Source organism: Stegastes partitus, unplaced genomic scaffold, assembly GCF_000690725.1.
Source record: "Stegastes partitus isolate 25-593 unplaced genomic scaffold, Stegastes_partitus-1.0.2 Scaffold34, whole genome shotgun sequence".
NCBI lineage: Eukaryota > Metazoa > Chordata > Actinopteri > Pomacentridae > Stegastes > Stegastes partitus.
This window is the reverse complement of record NW_007577765.1, coordinates 1094088-1115842: the sequence shown is the minus strand read 5'-3', so window position 1 is coordinate 1115842 and position 21755 is coordinate 1094088. Positions and strand designations below refer to the sequence as shown.

The window sequence follows — 21755 nt, the reverse complement described above, 5'->3', positions numbered from 1 at the left end:
TGAGAAAAGAATTAAACAAAAACAGCCAAATGAACGTCTTTCTTTTGTTTTTTGTTTTTTTGCTTTGAATTTAAATCTTTTTCTTATATAGATTTGTCTTTTCTTAAACAATAATATGTTCACATAGTACAAGGGCAAATCAGTTTGGAGATCATCTAAATATTTCTTACTGAAACATCAATGTAATGACACAGAAGAAGCACAAAGAGTGACTGTGAGGCTATCCCTAGACTCAGAACAACAGAAGCCTGACAGGTTCAACAGTACATTATTTCCTCACGCAAACGTCACACTCAGACCTGTCGTGTTCATAAGGTGGCAGATGTAACGACCAAAAGAACTGGTCAAGAAAAAAAAAAAAAACAACTACATATATACAGGAAGAAACTAAAAGAATAGACAAGAAACAGCTGAGCAAACGTAAAAGAGCTACGATTCTTGCGTACGGAAGTACTTTATATTTAAAATGGGCGAGCTTGTGAGTTTATTAGCTGGTGTTGGTTTGAAATAAATCTGCTGTGTGAGTGCGTGTGACAGGGAACGCCGACGAAGCACGCATGCAAACAAACGCCACGAAATGCAGAGTAAATGCAGAAACAAAAGAACACGGTGCCTGTTGGGAGACACGCTGGTCTTCACTTGGAACACATTTCTTTCAGTTTCAGAACATTGTAATAAGCCTCGGGTGACGACAGACTTGGTCCACATGTGTAAACTATTTGGCCTTTGTGATTTCGTTTCCTGCCATTAAGCCGACGAGGAGGCAGAAATTCAAATGACAAATCAGAAAACCGCATCCTTTTTACACTCATCAGTAACAAGGTTTACGTGCCGATCACAAGGACTTCTCTTCTAGCATGTTGCCGAGTGAGTGACATGTGCAGTGCACGTTTAACAACAAAGGAGTGACCTAATCAAGTGCTTACGACTCCCCCGCCACTTCTCCAAAACACAATTTCAAACGGAGGAGTAGCTACATCTGGGTGAGCTCATATATGTTCCACTTTTTATAGTACCCAGGTAAGTTAAAGAGGACATCGTGGAAGATAGAAACATTTTTAAACTTTCTAAAACTAAACACAAATGCACCAAGTTCTCCGTTACACAAATACAGTGCAAGTGCCTCACTTTTGGTTTTTGGCCCTCCCCCTTCGGTTGACAGATCATTAAGATACGTAAACACAAAGTTGTTCTGCTCCCTTTAGGACAGTGTAAGAGTTGGATCAGGAGGAGGGCAGTGTGTCTCTCTGTAAGTGGTGAAGGATCTTTTTTATGGCATCACATGCGGCTGACTTCACGCTTCCAGTGCTGTCAGGAAGGTCTTTAAACACTTTGTTTAGCAGGTAGGTAAACAGTCTTGGTTTCACCAAAAAAAAAAAAGAAAAGAAAGAAAAAACAAAACACTACATCAACAACACTAAACATGGCACCTTAACAAAAACCAAAAACATAAGAGAACGACATAAAGGAGTTTTTGGTTGCAAAGTTGTCATGTGTGATGAAAGAGAGAAGCTGTTGAGATAGTGCTGCATACAGTATAACCACAAGTTTAAGCTGCTGGTTTTTGCTTTCTTTAGAATCACATCCCTGATGAAACAAAGAAAACGACTCAACTGGATAAAAAGTGACAGAATTTTCTGCTTTGATTCTGTGGGAATACCTGTGTCTGTGTTGGGTGCTGTGGTAAATCCACCGGTATGGTCCATCTACTTTCCCTGACTGTAAATTGTGTCTTTTTTGCATTGATCATTCACCTTGTGTGTGTCTCTCCTTCTTTCTTTCTGCCTGTCAGCCAGCCCTTCCTGGCTCTGCCGTACATTCCCCTCGGGGCTGTCAGGAGGGTTGAGGGACCAGGAGAGGCCGTGATGGTGGCGATATAAAAAAAAAATCACCTCAAAAGGTCCAGAAATAAAACAAATAGATGAACAAGTTGAAGGAAGAACAAAAACTGCGAGCCTTTGCCTCCGTGCTTTTTCATAAAGTTCTTCAAACACTTCAGCAAAGAGGCCCGTTCTTCTTTTTGGATAAAAAAGTGAAGATTTGTTTTTGTTTTTTTCTTTTTAAATCTTTCGACGAAACACACACAAAAAAAAGCTTTTGGCCTTTTTTCTGGACCCCTTCTTTGACTAGACTTTCCATTTAAAAACCAGAGCTGTACAAAACATAGAAAGATGCAACACTGAACTCAACATAAAAAACTGCAGAAATCTTTAGATCTATTTTTTTTTTTCTTTTACACTGTTTAGCTGCACTGGGGGGTTTTTATCCCCCCAAAACTGGGAATGAAGGGAATGTACTGGGAATCCTGGACGGCGATGTAAAAGGTGACTCTGCCGTCCTTCGGTTGCTTCCGCGGCTGGAATGGTTCAGTGGAGCTGCGAGGAGCGAGAACGAGGAGGAGGCAGAGCCAGAGCTTGACGGACAGTTGTGACTTTGAGCTGAAGAAAACCAAACGCATGCAAATCGATGCCCCACTTCCGCATTTTCTCTGGCGAAAAAAAAAAACTGCAGCGCCTGTTGGTGTGGCGGGCCGTTGCGCTGGCGCGATCAGTCGGTGAATCTCTGACAGGCCTTTTTCCAGCGGCAGGCGGTGCACCACATGTCGCGGTTCTCCATCCCGTACACCTTGCGGCACTTCTTCCCCTCGCCGCGCACCTTCCGACTGCAGAGGAGAGATGGAGAATTATTAACAATATAATGAGCAGAACACCGTGGCTGGACGTAACACTCCAACCCTGTGGCTAAACAACATTCCTACATAGTAAAACCTGTGTTAGAGATTAACTTTAACGAGGTCGTATTATGCTTTTTAGGGATTGTGCAGTTTAAAGGCCTCCAAGGTTACAAAGTCGACACCTAAGACAGTTATCTTCTCCCATAGAGAACACACTGCTGGTTGAAATGCCCCATTTAAACTCTCAACATAACTTGTCTATGTAAGACATCTGAATAATGTCTTGTGATATAATGGACCATAGTTGATCCATGAGTTGTTCAGCTCTCCACGCACTGTTCAGTATGTTATCCTCACATTAATCACAAAGTTTAAGTTTAAACCATCCATCCATTATCTATACACCACTTAATCCTCACTAGGGTCATGGGGGGCTGGAGTCTATCCCAGCTGACAGGTCACCAGTCTATCACAGGGCCACACTTAGAGACAGACAACCAAGCACACTCACATTCACACCTACGGACAATTTAGAATCACCAATTAACCTCAACATGTTTTTGGACCTTGTGGGAGGAAGCCGGAGAACCTGGAGAGAACCCACGCTGCACGGGGAGAACGTGCAAACTCCACGCAGAAAGATCCCGGTGTCCTCACCGGGATGCGAACCAGCGACCTTCTTGCTGCTAACCACCAAGCCACCTTGCAGCCCCAAGTTTAAACCAAGTGAAACAAAATAACTAGTAATCAGAAGCATCCTTGGAGAGAGCAGTCCTCCGCCAACGTGGATACACTGTCTCTCAGTTTTATCGGAAATGATCGAGATGATTTCTGCTCACAGACAAACAAACAGACCATCAAACGACACTGAAACGCCTCCATGCCTGATAATTCCCTAAATCTAAACGCAGAGTTGTAGTGATGAGACACAAAGCCGTTGTATTTTCTTATGAATGGGGCATATTAAAAGCAGTTGACAGTGACGGTCGTGGCAGTATCTGTCTGCTCTTTTTTTTTTTTTTCCTGATCTGAAAAAATGATTCGGCCCCTGACTCAACAGCCCAGATATGATCTTAACAATGAGTTTTGCGATCCGTCTAGGAGCTACTTTGGCACATTGTCAAACAGAGAATGAGCAGCTTCCTTCGCAGTCCACCTGCACTTCCTCACTAGAGCTGCTTCTGCTAAAAAAAAAAAAAAATCTCATTGGGCCAGCTGACCAATCAGAAGACAGGAGCTAAAATGAAGCGTTTCAGACACGGGGGAGAACACAGCAGCTCCTCAATGTACAAAAATGATGCCTTTTTTGAACATTAAAGGAAGTAAACAAACCCCAAAAATAAAACCATAAACCAGTCACTGTGCACAATATGGACTCTTTAAAACTTATTCCACATGACTTCAAACTCGTTAGATTACTTTCATGGGAGACTGAAGCCCAGCTAAGACGAGCAGCTGTATTTTCAGTAATCTCTTGTTGGGCGCAAGATGAGATCAATACCTTTACAGAAAGCTATTTCCAGTCCAACCAAACCCAACTAGCTAGCTTCTTATTTACTGTACAGACATTAGAGTGACACCAGTCGGTCCTACAGGTCCCACAAAAGCAAACAAGTGTATTTCTGGAAATGTTTAACTCAGCATTGAAGCACTGCCCTCCTGCTCCACAGGAACAAAAGCTTCTCTAATTGCTAAACCTTCATCTGCAGACAACAATGACACTTCAATATGGATTACCATTACTGTCTCCTAATAGATCAGTTAAGCTCTGATTAAGTCCAAGAATGATCATCCGTGACCTAATGTGGGAGATAACACACAGATACAGAGCGGTTCCTTATTGATGTCGATCAGGAAGATCAGAGCCTGAACTGAGCTGACTAATCGTGACCCGTTTTTAATTAGGGAGCCATCGAGCTGATTTGTGAGAGTCAATATTCCATTTTTTTTTTCTCCCCGTCACCACATGAGGTGACATGAACCCAGGAAGGCTTAGCACAACTAGAAAATTACATTAGATGCAGATAATGTTTCTTGGTTGTATCTGATATTCATATTGTTCAGTCTTTAATTAGAGCTAACAGGCAAAATGTCAGATAAGACTCAGTGAGCAGTGAGGGTCCAGTACCTGAGGGCAGTGGTGGCTCTGGGAGGGGATGAAAGCACAGCGATGGTCTGGGAGCGCTGTTCACCGAATCCCTGGCTTTTACTGGGAGACACCTGGAGAGGGACGACAGAAGTGTGATGGTGAAACCCAGGAAAGGATCGACTTGTGTGAATAAATCGCTCTGCCTTGAGTGTTTCCTCACCGTGGTCCCGGTGAAGGTGACGGGAGGCGACTGCCAGGAGATGCTAAAACTGGAGCTGTTGGTGGGAGTGAAGCTGGTGGAGGCCGAGCCGGCCGAGTTACTGCAGCTGGACGGGATGGACACCGGAGCCGTGGCCTGGAGGCACAAGTCAAACACCTTGTTTTTATGCTTCCATCCAAAATGGAAAGTGGAAAATCTATTATTTCTGTTATTGTTATTCCTACTAATCATTTCAATTCGCCAAACCCTGACTTGTAAATCCTTTTGTTCCCTGTGATGTGTTTTTAATAGCTGTATTGTCTTGCTCTCTTTCACTTGCCTTTTTTTCTTTTATTGCAAATTGTGTTTCACATGAAATAGATTATTATCTTGTTTTGACGAGGCTGAAAAGAAAAACAGGTACAGGGTGGTGCAAACAGGTTTTATGTAAGGACAAGCAGGAACAAGTCTTTTTTGATAGGACGCATTAATACATATTTTGTAGGTGAAACATGACATTAATATCAGATACAGGGATGTAAAAATAGTAATAAAGAGCTAGTAACATAGACATTGGTAGTTATTTTACATACATCCATCCATTATCTATACTAGGGTCACTAGGGTCACGGGGGGCTGGAGTCTATCCCAGCTGACTCAGGGTGAAGGCAGAAAACAGTTGTGTAATGTGTGTGATTGTGTCATTTTTCTACCTCTAATTAATTATTCCTCTCTGCTGCTGCTGTGTGTTGATATAGCACAACTGTTAGCACAGCTGCTAACGGGAGTGAGGAACCACAAGCCTGTGTGACATCATTAATGTGTTTATAAACACTGCGCAGCATCATCAGCATAATGAACGGCCTGATTCACGATATGTGGCTGTTGTGTGTTTGGCCTGGCGAATCTGCTATTGTGTGTCTGTTCGCCAACATGTAGCCTCATAGACTCCAACATGTAGGTGTGTACTCGGCGTTTAAATAAAGGTTGAATGAATGAATAAACATGTTGAGTGTGTGTTTATGGTCCAATCTCCACCCTCAGGCCTCAGCACTAGACCTATCTGACATCACAGCTGAACTGTTTGAGTTCTTGAGGGTCGAAATGGTAAAAAAGGAGGAACACGACTATGACAGGCGTTAGTAGAAGGGAATTAGTACTTGCAGTCCGATGTTTGTGCTTATACATTTTAGCAAACTAATGAAGAATCCTACAAACACGCAATAAATAAACGCAACAGCGGGCAGCCAGATGTTGTCACTTACAGATGAACTCCCTGGTGAATTTCTTCCCTACAGTCATGCTTGGTTTGTGTACATTTTGTAGGGGGCAGGATAACCGCGTGTATATATGTCACCAATTTTGCTATGAATTAGGGCAAGTCCCTCAGGAACGTCTACAGACATGTGGACTCACAGAAACGCTGCGCAGAAGCATTGAAAATCATCAGAGCACTCATGCACTTGATGGTTTGTGGGATAACCTCAACCCTTTATGGGGCATGTGACCATATTTGGTAACTTCCTTTGACGTTCAATATGTCCGCCCTGTGCCTCTCCTTGATGTTGAAGATCCACGTGCAATTTGATTTAGTTTCTATATGAGTGCCAATATCAGTACCTTACGAAAAATGCCACTTAACAAATGCTCCAGGCACTTTAGAAACGCTTTGTTGCTGGTTTGCATTGAACTCCACTTTGATTTATTTTTTGAGAGTAGTGCCAAAACCACTACCCCAAGAAAAATGTGACTAAATGAACTTACCAAGCACTTTATAAATACTTTGTTAGTGGTTGTGTACTGCAATTTCCGGACTATAAGTCACTACTTTTTTCACACACTTTGAACACTGTGGCTTAAACAATGATGCGGCTGATTTATGGATTTTTACAATTTTTACAAATTGGCCTCGAGACGAAAGTGACATTGAGAGCGAAAACAAAAGAGAGACTGAGGAAGTGTGTGACGAACGAATTCTGAGGCTGTTCGATTCACGACTTTAGTGGTTTTAGTGCGCAGGAGGAAGATGAAGATAGCGATCAATGACTTTACCTAGTAGGTGACTGCATTTTTTATTTTTTTAACCAGCCATGGTATGGTTACCGGTACGTATTTAATTAAAAGTTAAAAAAAAAATTTTTTCCCTTTTGAAAGTTAGTGGTAATATATTCAGGTGCGCTCAATAGTCCGAAAATTACGGTAAGTATCATTACCTCGAACTAAAATATTTCTAAATGAATGTTTTTTTGCAGTTTGCTACTTTTTCTTTTATTTATTATAACTTCTCTTTTTTTAACTGTAGACGGGCAAGTTACCGTATATGGCAACGTCATTAATCTTGATTTGCAACACAAAAGTAAAAATATCTTGAAATATCCTCCAATAACACCCCAGGGTTGACATTTTTCCAAGTATTTCAAGGAGTGCCCTATGAACCCTCAAACATCTAGCGGGAATGTGTCTCAGAGTTGGTGAGTGTGGAGGTTGGGATCGAGCTGCTCACCTGATAGGCGTGGTCCGTGTGGATGAGGTAGAGAGCGCTGGGCGCAGAGCGGCTGAGCGGGGTGGTACCGCCGGCATGAGGCTCCTTGGTGTCAGAGGGCTGCTGGGGTCTGTGGGAGTCCGGCAGCTGGCTGAGAGAAGGGAGAGGAGACGGGGGAGGAGGTGGGGGAGAGAGGACGGAGGGCGACACGGGGGAAAGGCTGCTGAGCCCGTCGGCCACCGAGTCGGTGTTGAGCTTGATCTCTGTGTAGTAGAAGTCCTCCTCGCCGTCGCTGCAGTCTGAGTCACAGTTGCGCCTGGAAAAGAGGATTCAGACGGTGAGGGGTGACGGACGGAGGAAGCTGAAGAGGCGCTACCCTGTGACTGCTGATTATCCATGCGAAGTGCGACACAAATGGTGTCAATGCAATCACGCCCGACCCTTGCCACGCTTCAACATTAGCGTCAATCTCCACTTAAATGGCACTATAAAGGTCTGATCCATCCAATATCATTGTTCTCCGCCTCGCTCATTTTCCCTTCACCTGTCACCTCCCCCCTTACAACCCGAGCAGAACGTGCCACTGCGCTAATAATCCATAAGCCATTAATCTGTTGTTTTGACACTGAAGCGGGCTGGAGGGAGTCAGGACTGAAGTGGCAGAGCTGCTTTACAGGCTCTGAGTGGACTGTAGCTATGAGCTGTGTGAGTATGTGTGTTGGCGTTTTACCCCAGGTGGATGGTGCGGATGTGTCTCTGAATGCCAGCAGCGGTACTCAGCACCTTGCCACAGTTCTTCCACAGGCACTTGAACATCACCTTCATGGAGTTCTGTGGGGAAAAAAACACAACAGACGACAGTTTAGTGTTTCGCTGATGTTCTGATACGGACTTCAAAGAACCAGCCTTCCTTCACAGCTGCACGGTAAACAACAAGAAATCATTACCAAGCAAATTTCTCACCTTTGAGGATGTCACCTTCCTTATCTGCCAACATCATCACTGACACTACAAAGCGTGGAGATAAATTCCCCGAGCTCAACACGAGATTACAGGAGAACGGGATTCATGTGGTTACGTCTCTCCAAGGTGGTTCAACTATCAGTACGTAACTCGAAATTAAAGAGCATGTCATATTCTTAGCTACTAAATGATTTTTTCTAAAGGGACGAGATTAGGATCTGTGTAGCCACATCATTAATGACTCTGTAGGGAGTGTCAGAAATGAAAAGGTAGATTTAGTGGCACCAGCAGGGACAGTATAAACACTGGATACACTGATGACTCGCTTCAGTTGTCACATTAATACTTGGCTGCAAATGTGTTCTCTTTGTCAAGGTGTGACTTTATTTTTCTGTAAGTTAAGCGAGATAATTGAAATTATATTATATAAATACAAAAGCCACAAATACTGAAGGTCGTAATGATGTGCAGAAATCACAATGATCAGAAACGTCCCTCTGTTTTACAGCTCCAGTCTCGGCTCCGGTGGTTATTTATGAATGTTTATGAATGACCTCCACACATTCAAGTCCCTTTTAAAAACTCACCTTTTTTAAGAGCGCTTTTAATGTTTAACTGTTTTACGTTTTTATTTTTTTATTTTTACCTGCCCTCTACACTTTGTGATTTTATCTGCTTTGTATTCAACTTGTTTTGTTCCTGTTTTTATCTTCTCCCCTGTTAAGCGACTTTGAGTAACTTAAAAAGCCCTCTACACAATAAATGTATTATTATTTATTATTATATTCCAACTATTCTGAAGCCATAGTGTCAACCTGTCACTTGTATGATAAAATCTTGCGAATTAAATAAAGAAAACTACTGCAGATGTAAGAATTTCTCATATTTCTGAGAACTACTAAATCCAACTAAAATTAAATTGCATTTATCTGGTGCAGCATATGTATTGCTTTTGCAGATGACCTTCCCTGTGTTCTGCTTTAACATGATGGCACTGTCTAGTTTTGCAGTAATTCAAAAGAACACCGTAGACGGCAAATAAAACTCTGCCTATAGCTGCGACACTGGCATTCATTCTATTCACACTGAGCAACACAAGAACTCCAACACTTTGATCAACAACCACATTAGCTTTCCTGATAAAAAACGATGCATCAAACCTACAAAAATGAAGACGTGCCTTGTCTTAAACCATGACTTGTTGAATGAGAGACTACATGAACAGGTTAGGTGGCTAACTACTCAACTGCAGCACATTAGACTGCATAGGTCAGTTTAGATGTTGGTGTTGTCCATATTCTTCACCAGTAACATGCTGTTCAACCATGACATACAGACAGTAGGAACAGATGATGTACACCAGCTGAAATATGTTGACCTATGATGGGATTTTTCAGATTTTCTCAGAAAGCTGATGCTGCCATTATGTGAGCTCACAGTGTGTGTTAACCTCTGCACTACCAAGACATCCTACATATTGTTTATTCACTCGCAGCTATTACTTTATTCTAATTTGTTTACTGAGTACCACATGTATGTCAGTCACCTTACAATATTTCAGGGTTTTTAGTGGTTGTTCTGCTATTAAAAATGCCAGTTGTGCCTGTTGACCGACTCACAAGTGACCATCCACTGGATTTAAACACTCTCGCACCGCATGCTTCATGTTTACTACAGTTTGAATGTGTGAAACGGACACATAGCCATACTATAACGTCTTCCTCTGGAGCTTTCCCCAACACAATGCTGGCAGTGCTCCTGTATGTTTTATCCTGCTGTACTGTTTATCTACTGTAATTACACCAGCGGCTTCCTGGGGAGACAGTATATTGTTTTCATGGAATAAAAAGCCCTATAAGCTTCCTTTCTGCCCTCCTGCTCCCCCCCTCTGAGCCACCATAAACGGTCTTATAGGCCCGTCTATCCAACTATTGTTTAAGGCGCTGATTTAATTTTGACAAGATGTTTTTTTTTTTTTTTTTTATAAATCGTCCTCCTCCTTTCCGAGACACGCACAACAATCATCTGTCCCCTGTGCATTGTTTTGTCTTTGCGTAACAAAAGCTCATTTTGTATGTTAGTGAGTGAGAGTGTGTGGTATTCCCTTTAAAGAAGCATTTCACTGTTAATTAAATGGGGAGCTTCAAACGGTATTGTGTTGCCAAGAGAAAAACGAAGGGGGGGGCCTGTAGATAATTTCATGTCAAACCCTGGCGCTGCTGCACATATAGCTCGTGTGTTTGTTTAAGTCAACGCTGCTGTCCAAGCTTTGAGAGAAGCTGTTTTTTTCATGCCCTCCACGTTCCAATCTTTCTTTGTTCCCCCCAGTAATTCCTGACAGTCTCTTAATTTTTCATCCATAACCTTTATCCCTTCTCCTCTTTCCCACTGGAGGTCCTTCTATCTCTCCCCCTCCATGCCCTTCTTTGTGATAAGTCCCCAATTAATACGGCAAAGTGTGCCGACGCGGAGCTCGGCCAAGAGTATTTATTGATTCTGAGAGGACACGTGAGGCTGGCAGGATCTTTAAGTTTTCTGTACCAGGTATTAAAATCATTATTGCTGTTGTGGAGCGGCTGCAATGTGAAGGCTGAGAAGTAATTATGAAGGGCAAATGTCTGGGGAGGACGCACACATAAAGAGAGAGGGAAGACGGGGGGGGGGAAAACACAGGCGAGAGGAAGTGGGGGAAGCACGAGGGAGAGAGAATGAAAAGAGGGATGGATGGATGATACCGTCAGCAGACTGAGGAGAGCTGATGAGGAGAGAGAGAGACCAAGAGAAAGGGAGACAGAGAGAGCAAGAATATACATGTGAAAATATAATGAGTGACAGTGAGCTGTGGATGCGATGAGCTGTCAGCGGTGTGTACAAATGAAAGTAAAATGATGTGCGCTGTGTTCTGGCCAGCAAAGACAGAAGCACCACTGGAGCAAAAGGTTGCGTGTCCTTTTCTTCCCCATTTTCAGTCAGAATCGAAAATACATCCACAATGTACATGGTTAATATTTCAGCATGTAGAAGAAGGGAAATCAAGCTGCTCACGTACACGTGGCAGCATCTCAAAGACAAGTTCCTAACCTTTTTTATTATGAGATCTGCCCGTTGTCAATAGAAGCGCTGCTGTTATGTTTAATGCATGAATGTATCAGAAGCAGTGTAGCTAAAGAACCGCCGCGACCATTTCTAAAGCTTCTGGGAAACAAAAAGGTCATGACAACAAACCACATTTCTTCTTTTTTCCTCTCTCTGAGGATTAAGTGGTAACTGGCCAAATTAATTGGACCTTGCGGCCTTAGAGGAAACTGCTTTTAAAAATAATTCTGCAAGTTTATTATTTTGAATGGTACTCAGACTTTGTCCATTCTAAGCTGGTTTAATCTGAAAATGCATCTTTTTCTTTCCACTTTTGCCTTCCATCCACACAAAGCAATATCTTGCTTATTGTATTTTTCATGTCAAAACATTTGGAACAACAAGATAAAACTGAAAATGGCAGCGATGCGTTTAGTATGAACAAAACAATAGAGCGCTTGGGAAAAAAAATTGCTATAAGCCTGCTTAGACACAGTATGGAGCTGTGTAATGATAAAAATAAGTTAAGATAAGATTATAGCTTCCCAGTCACACAATAGAGGTTCTGCAACTAGTCTGTATGTGCTTGATTTTGTAGAACTGGCATCCCAGCCTTTTAACTGGTTTACAGAACCCACCTTGCGCTTGCGGGGGATTGGCTCATCAAAGAGCAGACTGCTGCCGTCCTGCTCCTCCAGACTGGGGTCTTCAGGTCCCGCCGGGCCAGGACCCACCCCACCCAGGCTGGGCACACGGAAGGGCTTGAAGCTGTCGGCAGAGAGCGGCGGGGAAGGTGTGGAGGGGTTGGACTGGTCGCTGGGAGCCGACCAGCTCCAGTAGCCCCCTGAGGAGCTGTTGCTCGACGGGGTGAAGGGTCCTGCTGAACCGTTGTCCTTCCACGAACCACTCAGACCCTCTGAAGAGATAACGAACAGAGACGGCAGAGACAGAGAGGGGCGGGGCAGTAGGATAAGAGGAAGGGTAGGAGAGGAAAGGTAGAGCATGAGACTAAATCTGACAACACACCTAACTTCCTCCGTCATATTTGTAGACGCTACAACCACCGAAAAAAAAAAGGATGAGATCAAGACATTCAATTAAGTTCCGACAGCTTTATTTGCACTTCACATAAAAGAGCCTCCCTGAACTACTGTTGACTGTGACACAAGAAAAAATAAAGGTTACCTTCCTGTTCTGTGATTCCACTGAGACACTTCCAAGGTCTTGTTTTTTTAGATCAAAGGAACGCTTCTTTTGAATATCAGCTACAAAAGGCATTTCGGTTTGTGAAGATCCAGGCTGGGGGAAACTTTTGGAGAGTCTGAGGTGTATCAGAGTGCATTTGTGCGACAGAGTGAGTGCAATAGACCCACTTTGGTTTAGTGAAGCTGCTTGTTGCTGGGGCATCTCTCTCCTGTCGGACTTCTTTCTTTATCTCAGCACATTGTTTTACACAAAAGAGGAAGTGGCTCAGCAGCAACAAGAAAAGAAGCTCTTTGGGTTTGGTTTTGTAGTATAGAAAAGCAAACAATATGGTTGATTAAAGCGCAAATGATATGATAAGGCAACCAGCTCATTGGAACAGTCATATTTATGAGGAAAAATGTCAACCATGGCTGAGCTTGAACCGTGCACTACGCATGAGAATGCACTGATGTAAAAGCACATTGTATGATGTCAAACATGCACAGCTATGACATGTGTACGGCAACATTAAGACAACCACCGTACAACTGGTATTTAAAATCCAATTTGTGCATGTGTGCATGATGTAAATGATGTACATTTAACATCTGACCGCTTGTGTGACCGTGACAACTCGTGCCTGGTGGTTGGAGGGTTGGCTGCATGTCTGCTCGGTTGGACGGCCGGCCGGTCGGTTGGTTGCACAGACTATTTAAATGGTTGCGTGTGATTGCAGTTACGGGGGCACTTTGGATTTCCGCCACTTTGTCGAGTGGCAGCGATCCAGACTCATTGTGCTTTTCGGTGGATTTGCAGCACTGATGAGACAATCCTACAGCACAGCAGGTGGCAGTAATTTATCAACCTAAGCTTCTACATGCATTCACAAGATAACAGCTGTGAGGGAATGAAAAGACAGTTTACAAGAGTGCATACAAATTCTTGGCTTAGGCTGAGCAACTTCTTTTGTGTTCGTTTTTAATAAAATGTTGGCTTTATTAGCAGCAGGAGAGAGGGGCTGACGCATCAAAACCAAACATTTATTCAAAGCATTCTGTGTTTGCCGGTGCCCGCTGCATCTGGACGACATTCTCACTCCATCAGTCATTTCCTAGTCGTGGTACTTACCGCTGACTTTGACAGGTGGACTCCTGACCAGCGGGCTGGTGGAGAGACTCGTCAGCACCATGGCAGCCGTCACCTTGTCCATATCCACTTCCTCCTCCGACCGTCTGTCAAAACACAACGGAAAAAGGAGAAAACTTTACAGAGGTTCTTCAACACATTGAGAAATCCGTCCTTTATTTATAGAAAGATGCAATTAACGACAAAAGGGAAAACTAAAGGTGCAATGTTCAGGCCACGGTGACCACACACTACTAAAGTTAGATAAGAAGAATTTAGCTCCAGAACATGGTGAGCGCTTGCCTTCTTCACTCAGCCAGATGTTTTCAGACAAAAAGCAGACCTTCTGGTTTGCATACTCCTACAATGACTGCAACATAAGCTGCTAATTACATTGAAGTTTTATGCTTGCTTTTTTTGTGTGTTTGTTCTTTGCGACTGATGTAAGCGCCTAGCCACGACTGGAAAAAATCAATAGTTAGCAGCTGAAACACAGCAGTACAAAACAAAAATAAACCTACACTACTACCTAAACCAGACTGGACTGACAGGGGTCTTGTAACAGAGCGCTAAAGCATCAACACTGTACAGTACGCACACTAACAATCCATATGACACAATAACCACACCCAACACATATTTTTGTCTCTTCTAATTAGTGTGCAGAAAACGTGGACTAGAAGACAGGCGTCTTAATCCTCTGGCATGTATTCCTAAGAGACAGACAATCCCTGTGATCAATAGCTTTATTACTGACAGTGTACCTGTGGTGCATGTTCACTATTAACGTGACAGGGAGTGTGTGTGAGGCTGTGTGTGTGTGTGTTTTGTCCCTGAGCAGGCAAGGCTTTGATGGTGTGTGGACGCCAAATGATCAAAGTTATTTCTATAACAATGACGAAATCTCCCGCTGCCTCGGAAGAACATGACATCAGCAATCACCCAGTTTTCGCAGCCGCTGAGATCAAATGGCGAGGTTACCCTGCATGTTAATTGGTCCGCGTACAGTAGAGGCAGCAAACTGTTGAAATAAACAACTCAATCTTTCCCCATAACTGTCAAAACACAAACACATTCCCACGTGGTAGTGAAGGGATTGTACAAGTTACGCAAAATCTGTGAAATGATTGCACCATTTACTCTCTCTTATGAACACTTGTTTAGAACTTTAACCTACTGTAGCCCTTCAGTGGTTAATATTTTTATCTAATTTTGGCTAAATGCATTCAGTAGGATGCAATATAGTCAGTCAGATGAAGAGTTAAAGCGAGCATGTATGCATCAGAAGTCGATGAGCATAAACAGACGGATGTGGATTTGCTCAGAGTGAGTAAAAGACATGCCTGTTTGTGCTGAAAATGTTTAAAAATTCAGTTGCCCTTGGCTGTATGACTTCACTCCATGAACAGCAGCAAAAGAAAAAGAAAAAAAGAAGAAGAAAGAGAGGGAGTAAGGAATGGGACTTCAAATATTGCGGTAAACTGAATAAACATTTGTACTGTCCAACGGCTGATTGTTGCTGACGCGCACACGGCAAGGATCATTCGCATAAATAAAGCGAGAGGAATATTTGCTTTGCATGCAATTTAAATGCTCCAAATATAATATCAAAAACAATATACAAAACAGGAAAGCGATCTACTGTACAGGGTTTTGGGTGTAACCACAGAGTCACAGCAGCACGGCCTCGTTCTTGCAAATAACCAAAGAAAAAAAAACATTTAAAAGTAAAGAGGAAGTAATTGAATTATTATTGAGCTCCTCGGTCACTGTACAGTTCACCGTCTGGTCTGCTGCTCCATCCAGCACAATAAGGAACTGGGAGACTAATAAGGATGCTGGAGACATGCGATGACTTCCACTGCCCCTTTCACCCGGACGACAACGGAAAACGACTCACAGCGTGCTGCACAACAAAGAGCGACGCCGGGGAGGCTCAGGAACAGCGCTAAACTTGTTCAGTGGCTCCGTCGAAGCCCAAATGCAACTCCCAATATTTATTTTTAGAATGGTTTGAGGCACAGATGCTCCCCTCCTTAGTTGACTGAGCTAAAGAAAGAATAAACAAACAAACAAAGAAAGCCCCAAATTCCAGATGCTCCAAAAACAAGTGAATTTAAGACAACACAAAGAATTATCTACGCAAAAAAGTGAAGAGGAATGTCTGAAAATCATCTTTTGTGTGTAGCTGCAGTAAATTCCAGTGTTTATTATGTATTAGGTTTTAAGCACCAAACAAATACCAAAATGGAATAAGGCTGTTAAAAAAAAACAAGGAAGTAGTTGGCCGCTGAACTGGGAGAAACTAAATTTTAAGATCGATGTTTGGATGGTTGACACCTCTCCTAAATATTTTATAGAAGCAGGGTGGAGTGTTTTTTTATTATCATTATTACTTAAAGAAGAGTGCAGCCGCAGTTTGTTTGCACGGTGATGAGCGACTGACAGATCCTTCACCGAGCAGAGGAAACGCTCAAACAGTCAATCAGAAGGCCGATCTTTCCTGGGGATGCTCTTGGCTCGCTGTGTGTTTACAAGACAATAATCATTACATCTGTGGTCTGGGGAGAAGTACCTACCTAAACCTTAATTAACTTTGGCGTGCATTGATCTGAGCATCCTTGATGTCTCGCTGTCTCCACTCAGGTGCCTTTATGTTTCTGTGTAACTCGGCGCAAACTTGGTTTTTTTGTTGACCACAGCAGGACTCTGTGCTTCTCCAGATGCCGTTAGTAGAGGTTTTATTTTTGGCCACAAATGTCAAGAGAGAACTGAGAGCCTCTGTTGGCAACTACAAGTTAAAAAAGTGAACAGGGCTGAAGGGGGATTTCCAGAGTTCTTTTCTAAACGAAAGCAGACTTTTGAAGGGTTATTTTTGGACTGTATCATTTTCATAAAATTGACTCTGAACAGGGTCAACTGTTCACAATTTGAAAGACATCCACTGAATGGATTTATTGCATTACTGCCAATTCTCACAAACATGACAAATGCACTCGAAAATTCTCTAAAAATCAAATTAAAATTCATGTCACTGCCTAAAAAAACGACACGGAGGTGGACAGAGGTAACTTATATTTAGTTATACTCAACTAGAAACATGACTAGACCACAAAAGTGTAAAAAAAAACAACAAAACATATTATACTTTATACCATTTAAACCACGATCGGAGTCATGTGCTGTAACTTTGCGATGCTGTTCAAGTTGTAGAAACTCTTAAGCTGTTCAATAGCATCACTGTAAATAAATGATGCTTCAGAGTTAATGTCCGCGCTATTAAAAGTATATTTACTTCACCGGCAAAAAGAGAGATGTGAGAAGAGAGGGGACCGTTAGCTAACAAAGAAAGAGCTGCAGCCTCCATTAGCTGATGTCTAATTTATTACCCTTTCTGCTGTTGAATATGATGTCATTACAGGCTGCACATAAATCAAGAAAAGAAGCTGCACGCACAACTGCCACTATTACCCATAACCCCCCCCCATTCTGCCCCGCCGTAAAACCACTTCCTGGTCACCTTGGGAGGCCATCATGTGACCATAGATATTCTATCTCCGTGGCAACAGTGACAGACAATAATTACTGGGAGATTTGTCTATCTTGAAATATGAAAGAGTAAATCTCAGGAAAACACATTAGGAAGACTAATAATTAAGATGTGATGTATGAGATGGAGAGGAACAGAGAGCGGGAAAGGGGAATTTCCCAAATCGCATTTGTCATTAGTGGTCTTATCAAACTTAGTTTCCGTCCAAGTGCTTATTATGGCCGTAATTAACGCACACTGAGAGCATGTGTGTGTGTGTGTGTGCAGACATGTTCAAACGCATGATCCATGTGACACAGGAGACATGGTGGGATGCTTAATGGATGGGTAAGTGAATTCGGAGAAATGAGTTTCATATGTTGGCATGTTTGTGTGTTGCCGTGTGTGTGTGTGTTTTAATATTCTTACTTCACCTATTTGCAATAAAACATCTCCCGTATCAAACCCCCGAGGGTTCCTAAAAGGCGCATTATCCTGGACGTACAGCTTCATCGACAGAAAACTAAAGAGAAAGTAAAGAGCTTGTTTACCGACGCAGATGACATGGGATGGGTCCGGGTAATTCCACCTTGCTGCTGGCTATCCATAAATGGAAAATGAGTTTATCTTCAGGGGTCAAACAAACATATCAATTTAGATGCAAATACCTTAAAAGACTGCCATGGTTACACTTAAATGACCTGAAAAAAAGCCCCCGCAGTCTTTAATTAACATACAGTTGTGACTCAATAATCCGACCCTTAACAATCTGAAAACCTTGCTATCCGACAGGTTTCTAGGAAAAACAAATGAAACCCATTAAAAATAACATACCGACAGCCTTGGATTCCAACTCCAACATGACATTCTATACACCATTACAAAGACAGATGCTTTGAAACTGTACATGTAAATGAAAAAACAATGTATTTGCAATTGTTTGAAGCATTCTGGAAAATGCGTAAAGGCTTGGGAACATGTTCTGATATAGGTTCAGGATAACGGCGTATTATCTGACTGAACAATCTGACAGATTGGCTACGTTCAGACTGCAGGACTTAATGCTCAATTCAGATTTTTTTGTGAAATCCGATTTTTTTTGCGAGTTCGTTCACATTTCCAATTAAATGCGACTTGTATGTGATCTGCTGTGTGAACTTCATACGACCCAAAAGTGCTCCGCATGCGCAGAAGAGGACACGACGACGTCACACGCAGCGTGCTCAGTGTTTATGGAAGTAAACATGGATGGTGGCAGCAGTGGTGGTGATGGTGGAAACAGAAGTGTGACCACTATCCTAAACTAGCATCAGCAGCCAAGTACTGCTTGTGCGTTCCGGCCACTTCCACCCCGTCGGAGTGCTCCTGCCGGGTGGAAGTGTCACCCCGACTGCGCTGAATATTCAGATATTCATCATTAATTGAGCCCAGAAAGTGCTATTGGGACCAGCCCTACTAGTTATTATAACAACTATGAACAATAATTAACAACAAATGAGCCTTCCAGCATCAAGCCCTCCTTGTATCTCCACCTCCGTCTTGACAATCTGACATAAAAGAAGGTTTTACATTTAGTGTCGGATTATCAAGTAACGACTGTACATTCTGTTCACGTAGCATCACAATTATCTGTATCTGATTTTCAGCTGCCTTTCTTTCAAAAATGCAAACAGGTATTGCTCCCCTCTAGACAAATCTGTGATCATAAGATGAATTTACAGGTACGTTGCAACACTTGCTTTTAAAGGCACCAAACTAGTTAAACTGTTGTTTTCCTCTTCCTGCTCTCAGCTTCACAGTCAAATGCTCTTTTACACACTTTGGAAAACAACTTTTCAATTACAAAGGAAAAGACAACACCAAAGATAAAACCACCGGGGCTGTGCATACTGATATTTTTTCCATTAATGAAAATCTGCCAATTACTTCCTTGATTAGTAAATTTAATTATTTTTGGTCTGGTGAATGTCAGAAAACAGTATCGCCGTCAGATTAGTTGTTTTGTTTTTCTAACAATCAAAAGCTCAAACAGATCCTGCATACTAACGCATGAGACAAAGGACAGCAGCGAACGGTCCCATACGAGAGGCTGGAACTGGAGAATATTTAGCAGTTTGGCTTTGAAATTTATGACAAACAATTAACTAATAAGCAAATTAGTGCAGATTAATTTCCTGTCGAGCGATAAATTCATTATTTAACTGAACATTTCCGCTCCAAAGACAATCCAGTGATGTAGCAGATGGACGCAACTTTCTGCACACAAGTGAATCTGGCTAATTAAACCTCTGATCGGGTTGAAGATGGTCGAGTTTACCGAACCTCTCCCACTCTGACAGGAAAATAAGTGACTGGATGTGCAGAAGCTTGAAACTAAAATGGACTTAGTGTGGCTTTATCTGTTTCAATAAATCATTTTCTAACCTTTTTTAATTTTCTGTCTTGAAATTAAAAGACAAAACGGCTAAGAATTTGCACTGTGGCAAATCTATCCTGGTTGACACGAGTCTGAGACAACAAGCAAAAGAGTAAAAGATTTCAGCCATTTGTTACTGAGCCATTCAAAAGCTTCAGGACCTCTCAAAGATAAAGAAGACGGGTAGATCCTGAACTGGCTGCTGAGAAAATTATGAACACATGTTGAAAATGACTGAAATTAGAAGCCAAAAGAGTTAAAATCAGAAGCGGGGATGGTAGGTGGGATTAACCCTCTGTGGACGGCTGTGGAGATACAAGTAAAACAACAGCTCCCTCTTCAGGGTTTGGGATGAGTTTGGTGGGAGACGTGGCTGTTTGCCAACCTGCCAACGGACGACAGTGTGCGCTTCCCTGGCCAGATGTGCCGACTCTTTATAGGCACTACAAGTAAATCCAACCAAACAAAAGGGGCCTGCGTGAGAACAGGCGAGACAGAAGGCCGGGTCACGAGTGTGAATGTGTGAAGTCAAGTCGCCACCATTATGGGGGACAGGCAGTGTCCAGTTTCAAGCAAAACACTGGGCAGGGATAGAGAGAGAAAAACAGGGGTTCATGTTACCGTTGGTTGGACAGGTAGAGGGGAGACGACGGCATGTGGGCCCGGCTTCTTGTTTTTCATCACCTTTTAAAATTTAGTCGGATGTTCAGGAAAGAAAAACAAGGTAGAGGAATGTAGATCGCTTTTCACTAGTTCAACAGTTTTATCTGAACGCTTTCGATAAATGCTGCTATATGACTCTGCAGTGGAATAGATGAATAGTTTTAATTAACAGGCAATTAAACAGACATTCTATTTGTCAAAAACGGAAGTTTTACAAGTCATTTGCATCCCGACCTGCAACACTCCACCGAGCACTTATTAAATGAATTACATTCACTCACACCTGGGAGGAGCTTCAAGCATCTCAGCAGCAAGTGGAGCACAAGGACACAGTAGTTTACAGTAAAGACAACAGACTTAACCCTGCAATGATTACTGAATTAGTTGTCAACTACTAAATTAATCACATAGTATTTAGATAATAGATTAATGTTCAGTTTGAGTAACTTTAAAAAAAAAAAAAAAAATTAACAAAAAGTCAATCTTTTAATACCAAAAAATGTCTATAAGTTGAACATTTTCTTGTTTCTTTACTCATCTATGACAGTAAATTGAATATCTTTACGTTGTGGACAAAACAAGACATTTGAAGATGTGCTGCTGGATATTTACAAACAGTGATGGACTTCAAGGTTCAAGGTCTTCTATTGGTCATAAACCCAGTTGGTATAAGGCGCAGTGAAATGTGTCGTTCACCAGTTCCACACCGAAACAATAACAATAAGATAAACGAGAATAAGGAATAAAACACACATGAAATAATATATATATATATATGTAAAGAGAGAGAGATGGAACAGCAGAAATAAATCAATGAAATTTTCACACAGTGCAAAAAGGGAATAAAATAAAATAAAAAATTTTAAAACTCCAACATTTTATAAATCACGTGATCAATCAATTGAAAAAATAACGAGAGAATAATCAACAGAAGAAAATGCTGCCCTACTTAACATACCCAGACACTCCCACTGTCAGTCACACCTTCTACCTTAGAGTTAGAACCATGTGACAGGTGACAGGATGCAGCCTGCAGAAGTCAGGCCGACAACTCCTGAGACATTTTTGCTTCTTATCCTGTAATACCATTTAGGCGCAGATACAACTCCACATTCCTCCATTTAAAGCTAATGAGGGGAAACGTCTGGCCGCAGCGAATAAAATTACCTCGGGTCGCACTCTTGACAGGTTCGGATACACAACGGTTGATGTTTCACATGAAGCAACAGTGCCGTGCACCGTTTAAAATTCGTAATCTTTTTAACAAACTCCCTTTTCCAAACTCCTTCAAACTAAATGGGCCAAGGTCAGTCTCCACACACACACACACACACACACACACACACACACACACA

The 21755-nt window shown here is 42.2% G+C and overlaps 1 protein-coding gene across 1 annotated transcript in view; it reads right to left on the bottom strand.

Annotated features, from left to right (window-relative positions):
* Positions 1-42: 42 nt before the first annotated feature.
* The window catches only part of znf704 (zinc finger protein 704), a 55849-nt gene continuing 34136 nt past the window's right edge, over positions 43-21755 (bottom strand). Inside the window, exons 3-9 of the mRNA XM_008301166.1 lie at positions 13796-13899; positions 12121-12398; positions 8175-8275; positions 7466-7760; positions 4984-5118; positions 4803-4894; positions 43-2662 (exon numbers count right to left, since the gene is read on the bottom strand). Of these exons, the coding sequence (XP_008299388.1) occupies positions 2548-2662; positions 4803-4894; positions 4984-5118; positions 7466-7760; positions 8175-8275; positions 12121-12398; positions 13796-13899 (1120 nt within the window). The 3' untranslated portion in view covers positions 43-2547. The remainder of the gene's footprint in view (positions 2663-4802; positions 4895-4983; positions 5119-7465; positions 7761-8174; positions 8276-12120; positions 12399-13795; positions 13900-21755) is intronic.